Below are 6,864 nucleotides of genomic sequence, written 5' to 3' on the forward strand. Positions count from 1 at the left end.
GTAGCAAAGCTTGCAAAATTAACCGAAATCAAGCATGAACCAGCTAAAAAGCTCCAGCCTTTTCCAGCAGGCTTTTGTGGGGTAGGGACCCCCGCAAGGCTGGGCAAAAGTGGGGACAACGCAAGCAACTGACGAAAATTCTACAGAGATGCATACAACTACTTATTATACTTCACCATCCTCCTTTCTATCCTAGTTTTCACTTGCAATCCAAGTTACAGTTTGGAGAGAACTTTTTATCAAAAAGTTACTTTCGCTTTCAAACCTTTTTGACGAGACGAAAAGAAATAAAGAAAGGAAAAGTACCCCCACAACAGCTACCTTCTTCTCTAGTCTCAAATTATATTAAGCTTGTTCAAATATAGTACGTAATGCAATATTTTCTATGTCTTGGCAGTTAGCTAACTACGTTTTGATATAATAACGTAATGCATTTTAGTACAATCAGACAAGTGGATCTGACGCCATAGTTCAATTCTAACCAAACAAGCCCCAGTTTGCAGGGAGACAAGAGGAATAATAACAGTAGCTCTTGTATCGATACCTTGTACTGTGGTTAGAAGATATGAGCTCTCAACTCCTCCAATTTCATTTCAGCAACTCGAAAGAATTATAAGTTATTAACAACAATAATTAAATATCTACGAACTGAACCAGGTATACAAGATCAATTTTGCATTACCACCCACATAGGGAAATTTATGAACTATAGTCATAATCCAAAGTAGACCAACAGAAAAAGAAATAGGGAAAAAAAGAGAAGAAATGATGATTTGCTGAAAGTTTCTTCGTATCGTCGTCTATGTTTAAGATCCTTTTAGTCATAATCTTCACACCGTCATTGTCATCACCATCTTTCTATTTCCTTCCTACGTTTCCTCCCATCAAAACCGAGTTGGCTATACATCACAACCTGAAATTCAAGTCGTTCCAATAACTGTACATCCGTTGGTGTCAAAATCCTGGCAAGAAAAACCATAAGCAAAAAACTGTAATGCCAAACCATGAGAATTGGTCAACGAGTCTTTACCAAATGAAAGACTAACCTCATTGTAATGACACTTTTTCCTCTATTTGTCAATGGATCTTTTATTGTTTGGTGGCTGTAGGCGTCAGTACTTAACATGATAATTGGTCCTCTGAGATACCTCGGTGCAAAATCCTTCACAGTATAACCATCCAACACTTGATAATGCTTCTAGATTTGAAATCAGGATAAACCTTTGTCATTAATATTTGATTGGATACAAAAGAAAAGAGAACAAACTTATTATGTAGCATGATTCGTGAATACAGTGTTACGATAAACGTATTTGTCAGCCAAATTTTCAATTTAGATTATTAACAACACTAACGTGATAAATCTGAGAAACCTCTTTCATCATGCAACTTTTTTTCGAATCAAGTTCTAAGAAATCTTCATGTCCAGTGCCTATACTTTCTGCCGAAATTGTGTATGATGAACAAAAGTACCCAAGGTTGGCAGGAATCTGTAAAGTGTACTAGCTAGACAAATTCATAAAGATGATAACATGCTATCATCTATTATATTATTAGCCTTTATCTAAGATGAGCTGCTTTATTAATAGGACAGCCATATTTAAAAATAATAAACACTAGTATGATCGATGTTATAGATCTTTTTGGCAGAGGCTAAGAATCTAGGATCGATCTAGGATCAAATTTACCATGATAACTCATGTCTTTGACATGTTTTTGTAGTTTACTCGATAACTCTATTAAACCAGCACACGTAAGCAATAGAGGTTTTTTTTTAATATTAGCACCTCACATCTGTCGTTCTTCGAATTTAGTTCCTCAAATCTTGATATTTTGAAATTAGCCCCCAACTCTTCAAGCATTTTGAAATTAGTCCCCTCAAATCTTGATATTTTGAAATTGGTCCTTCTAGTTTAGCCAATGGTGGAAAGATTTGGGGAACTATTTTTAAAATACTAAAAAGATTTGGAGGACTAATTTGAAAATATGAAGATTTGGGAACTAATTTCAAAGTACTTAAAGATTTGGGAGACGAATTTCAAAATATTAAAATTTGGGGGATTACTTTCGAACTATGAGAGATTTGTTTGGGAGACTAATATCAGAAAAACCCAACAATAAAGACCACTATCATCTAAGTCTTACCCATCAAATGAGGGTGAAATCAACTATGAACTAAGAATAACAGAGAGTTGACAAAGGGAACTTTAGGAAAAGAGAGAATTGTGATCTAAATAAATTTAATTAATATTATGATAAAGAACCAAATTGGTCAAAAAGTTCAACTTCATACAACCAAACAGCAGGCTTATAAAGATTCTGCTCCATAATTTTCTTCATCTGGGCTGAAATTGCAAGCATATATTATGCTATACATGTTGAACAACTATGAATGTCTTGTACGTATCAATAGATTTTACAGATGTTTTGTAAGTACGAAAGATAGATTTTACAGAGAGACTCCATCCTCATTATGTCTCCTAATTCATAGCCAAAAGTGAGGATTGGAAATCGGCAAGTGAAATATATAGCTTTCAGAAAACATAGGGGTAATGCTGAAACCCCTAAAATATAAGTAGGTCTTTGCTAGTACCTTCAACATTAGTAAATGCGCCCTTCAATCAAAATTGCATGAACTTGTGCAACATATCAGCTCCAATTTCTGGGTGATCCATACTTTCAGCAGTTACACCAACCCACATTCACATCTCGCATTAAATCTTCAAAGCTCAACATCTGGTTAAGAGGCTTAAAATTAAACTTGGTCGAATCTGAAAGAACATATCTTATAAAAGCACAAAATACAGGAGCAATTGAAAGAAGGGTTATTGCAGATAGACTCCCTGTATTATAATCAAATTGAACTTACCACCCTTGTAGTTCTATTGTTGCAGATACACCCCCTGAAAGAGTTCTATTGTTGCAGGTAGACGCCCTAAGTGAAAATGTATTGTTGAAGATTGACCCCTGGAAAGGGTCAAAAAAAATCCACTCAGGGGGTCTATGTGCAACAATAACTATTGGGGGTCTATGTGCAATTACTGAAAGAAACTAACATTGAAAGTAAAAACACACCTGTCACCTGTGAATTGTATCAGCAGAAAATAAAAAAAGCATGGCAATCTCCCATCAATGGTGGTGAAGCCCTTGCACATGACAATAACAAGCTGACCTTGCACATGACAATAACAAGCTGCACACTGGCCTCAACAATGTCCATCTGATGCCAGAAGCATTGTTTTGACTGCATTATTAGCTTTCTGCAATTCCCCTCTTGAACAGAGTGATGCTATGATGGAAAAGCTAGCGTCATAGTCATAAGGTAAGGATTTCTCAAATAACAATTCATAGTTTCCAACATTTGTGTCCTTTTTGTCACTAATCTCACATAATCCATTATTAGGAACTTTCTCCTCAGTAGTTATATCTAAGGAGCCAATTTTCTGTAGCTGTTTGATTTGTTTAAGTCTATTGGTGTCTCTAGACCTCCATGAGGGGAAAGCCTCTGATCCTACTTCACTGATGACACAAATAGCTTCTTGGATTCTCCCTTGCTCACAAAAAAGATTGAGAAGACTAACTAAAGAATCAACTTGATGCTCATTACCGGTCCTATCTATCACATCCACAACCTCTTCACACTGCAGCATGTCTCTTAGGACATCCCTCGCTTCTTTCATTCTTGTCTTTACAAAGAGCCCTTCGACCAAAATCAAGAAACCTAATAGGTCAGGAGAAAATCCTCTCCTTTTATACTCATTGAAGAATCCATAGGCACCTTGGGTCTCGCCTTTTTGACAATAACCCCTGATCACAGAACTGATTGTAAAAGCATCTGCTTGCAAGCCACTTTCCTCTAATTCCTGAAGAAGTTTGAGGGATTTCTCTATCAACCCAAAGCTGCTATATCCAGAAATCAATGAGTTGTAGATTTGTGTGTTTGGAGTGATTCCCTTAAGAATCATTTTCTTGAATAATTCTTCAGCATCTTCCATGAAACCCTCCCGAGATAAGACACCAATAAGAGTACCATAAGTAATATTGGTAGGAAACAGACCATTAGTTTCCAAAGAATCAAAAAACCTGAAAGCTTCAATAAGACATCCTTGCTGGCACAAACCATTAATCAGAGAATTGCAAACAACAATATTCGGATGTATTCCCATACTATTCATGTTTGCACAAAGATCCAATGCCTTCTCAATACGTCCTTCCTTGCAAAGACCATCCACTACGGTAGAGCAGACAACAACATCTATCACAGCTCCATTGCGCTGAGCATCCATGAGAAAATTAAGCGCATCCATAGATCTGCCCTCTTTCTTAAGAGCATCAACCGTTGCGGTCAAGACGCTAACATTAACATCTTTTTTGTTTTTGTCAGCTAGAAAGCTCACAGCTTCTTCAACATTTTTCTTGCACAGGTAAAGGGACAGAATATTTATCATCCTCGGTTCGAAAGGTCCATTTACTTTAATGCAGTCGCACATTACTAGTTCAGTAATTAGTTTATTTCCACTGCGAATGAGGCATTTGAGAAGAACATAATATGATTTGCTTGTAACTGACAAGCGCTTTCTTCTCATGAATATGCAAGCAGCCAGTGCAGCTGTAAAGCTTCCTTTTCTACACAAGAATATCAATGCATCATTGCATATTGAAGTCAGCAATTCAGGTTCAACCTCATCAATTGCATGAATAAACTTCAAAACTCCTTCTCCATTACCTGCTCTAAACTGAGCCTTGATCAAATTCCTATAAGTAATCGAGTCAGAAACAAGATGCTTTGCAGCAAATTCTTTAAACACCTCAGTAGCCATTTCCATCATATGCTCTTTACATAGCCCTCTAATAATACAAACAGGAGAAGCAGCATCTAGAAGTGGGAAAATCCTCCTATATTCCTGAAATACCTCTAGTGCCTCCTCCATCTCTCCTTTTTTACATAACCCATCAATCATTGTACAATAAGTAACAGAATTTGCAATCACTCCCATATTAGGCATTTCTTTGAAAAGTACACGAGCATCTTCAATCATACCGACCATGAATAGAGCTTTGATTAGTACATTAAATGTCACAACATCTTTACAAATACCAGCTTCTTCCAATCTCCTCTTAGTCTCCATCACTCCATCCACATCTTTTTCCTTTGTGTAACCCTGCAGTAATGTACTATATGTAAAATTATCGCCAAAATAACCTCTTGATATCTCGTCTGCTTTGCTAGTCTTTCCAGATTTACACAAACCATTTATCACTGTATTGTACGTAACTGATCCCACTTTGATTCCTTTCCTCTCCATTTCTTCAAGCAAACTAAAAACTCTATCTACATCCCCTTTCCTACATAGCCCGTCAATAAAAATGGCAAATACAAACTCATCTAAAACCAAACCGAATTCTTCCATTCGCTTTAGAACACAAAATGCCTCCTCCAACTTGCCTCTCATGCAAAAGCCCTGCAAAAGAATGGTATAAGTAATCAAATTAGGTTTCATTCCATTCTTTTCCATCGCATCCAAGAACCCAATCACTTTCTCAACGCTGCCTTCTTTACACAAACCATCAATGAGATTAGTGTAGCTAACAACATCTGGAGCTATTCCTTTCTCCACCATCAACCTATGCGTTCGAAGTCCCTCCGTCGAAATCCCTTTCTTAAAGTACCCACATATCAAACTACTATACAAAACTGCATCCAAAACCACTCCTTTATCCTCCATTCGGCGAACAGACTCGCGAGCTTCATCAATCCTACCTTTTTTTCTCAATGCATCGACAATCGCTGTACAAGTAACCAAATTGGGCTTAAACCCATTTGCTTTCTCAGCTTCCTCATAAAACTTTAGCCCCAATTCCGGCTTCCCAATCCTAGAAAACCCCGAAACTACAGAACTACATATCACATTATCAAATGTGTATCCAAACTTTTCACTTCTCATCAGCTCCAACACCTCAATTGCTCTCTCCATCTTACCCTGAGAGCTAAATTTCAAAACCAAAGGTCGAAAAGTTGCGGAAGAAGGAAAAATACCGTAATTTTCGATGCACTGGCTCAGTATAGAGAATGCCCTTTCTGGGTTTTCTTCTTTGACGCAGATACATTGGATGACAGAGTTCCAAATTCCTCTTTTCAGAACAAAATTGAATCTTTCGGCGCAGGAGGTGATTTCTTCAGCTTCAAATTGGTGGAGCTCAAGGAGGGATTGAGCAACTAAGGAGCAGGTTTTGGAGTTGATTTTGATGGAATTTGAGGATATTTGGGAGAAGAGATGGAGCAAGAGATTGGGTTTTTGAGATTTGAGGAGGAAAGAGAGGAAGAGGTTTAGGGTTTTGGTGGATGGGGTGATGCCGAGCTTAACTAGGTTTGAAAAAACTAGGGTTTTAGAATAATTTCTAGATTTTTGAGGGGGAAACCTCATTTCTGCTCGTCGACCGCGAGGGACGCGGCGTGAAGCTAGTAACGTCGAGGGTCTTAACGGGTTGCATTCGGGTCGAATCTGAATGATCCACTTACAACTTCGCTGCTACTCGCTGCTCAGCATCAAAAGCCTGCTAATAAATATTAACTATGTAGTTAAAATGCCCACACCCGATATTTGGTCACACTAGTTCTTGTGCACGTGCAATGCACGTTGTATTTTTTTTTTCTTACTATAAAATAAGTCAGATTCATTTTGAGTTAAAATCTATAAAAATGTATTATTACATTTGCAATAAATTTTATTTAAACATTTTAATTTTTTTTTTATGAAATAGATGATTAATTTTTAAAATCCTTTGGGTGTAAGAATAAATAACTAACAAGTTTGCAGTGGAAGATAAATGAATGTAGTACATTCTTAAAAATTATTAATCTTT

General features: G+C 37.0%; 1 protein-coding gene across 3 annotated transcripts; it reads right to left on the bottom strand.

Moving 5' to 3' along the window:
• On the bottom strand, positions 659–6,439 carry LOC109848465 (pentatricopeptide repeat-containing protein At5g57250, mitochondrial). Of its 3 annotated transcripts, none has more exons than XM_020417972.1 (5): positions 3,076–6,439; positions 2,870–2,967; positions 2,594–2,736; positions 1,047–1,195; positions 659–962 (listed from the first exon to the last, which is right to left on the bottom strand). In XM_020417972.1, the coding sequence occupies exon 1, from the start codon at positions 6,423–6,425 to the stop codon at positions 3,207–3,209; it is 3,219 nt and encodes a 1,072-aa protein (XP_020273561.1). In that variant the 5' UTR covers positions 6,426–6,439; the 3' UTR covers positions 659–962; positions 1,047–1,195; positions 2,594–2,736; positions 2,870–2,967; positions 3,076–3,206. The 3 variants fall into 3 exon arrangements, with proteins under 3 accessions (XP_020273561.1, XP_020273559.1, XP_020273560.1); XM_020417970.1 differs by having other exon boundaries at positions 1,047–1,198; XM_020417971.1 differs by lacking the exon at positions 2,870–2,967 and having other exon boundaries at positions 1,047–1,198.

Source organism: Asparagus officinalis, chromosome 7, assembly GCF_001876935.1.
Source record: "Asparagus officinalis chromosome 7, Aspof.V1, whole genome shotgun sequence".
Classification (NCBI taxonomy): domain Eukaryota; kingdom Viridiplantae; phylum Streptophyta; class Magnoliopsida; order Asparagales; family Asparagaceae; genus Asparagus; species Asparagus officinalis.

What these genes read in the sequence shown, in the direction of transcription:
- LOC109848465 (XM_020417971.1), bottom strand. Translation starts at nt 6,425, where the DNA reads ATGAGGTTTCCCCCTCAAAAATCTAGAAATTATTCTAAAACCCTAGTT.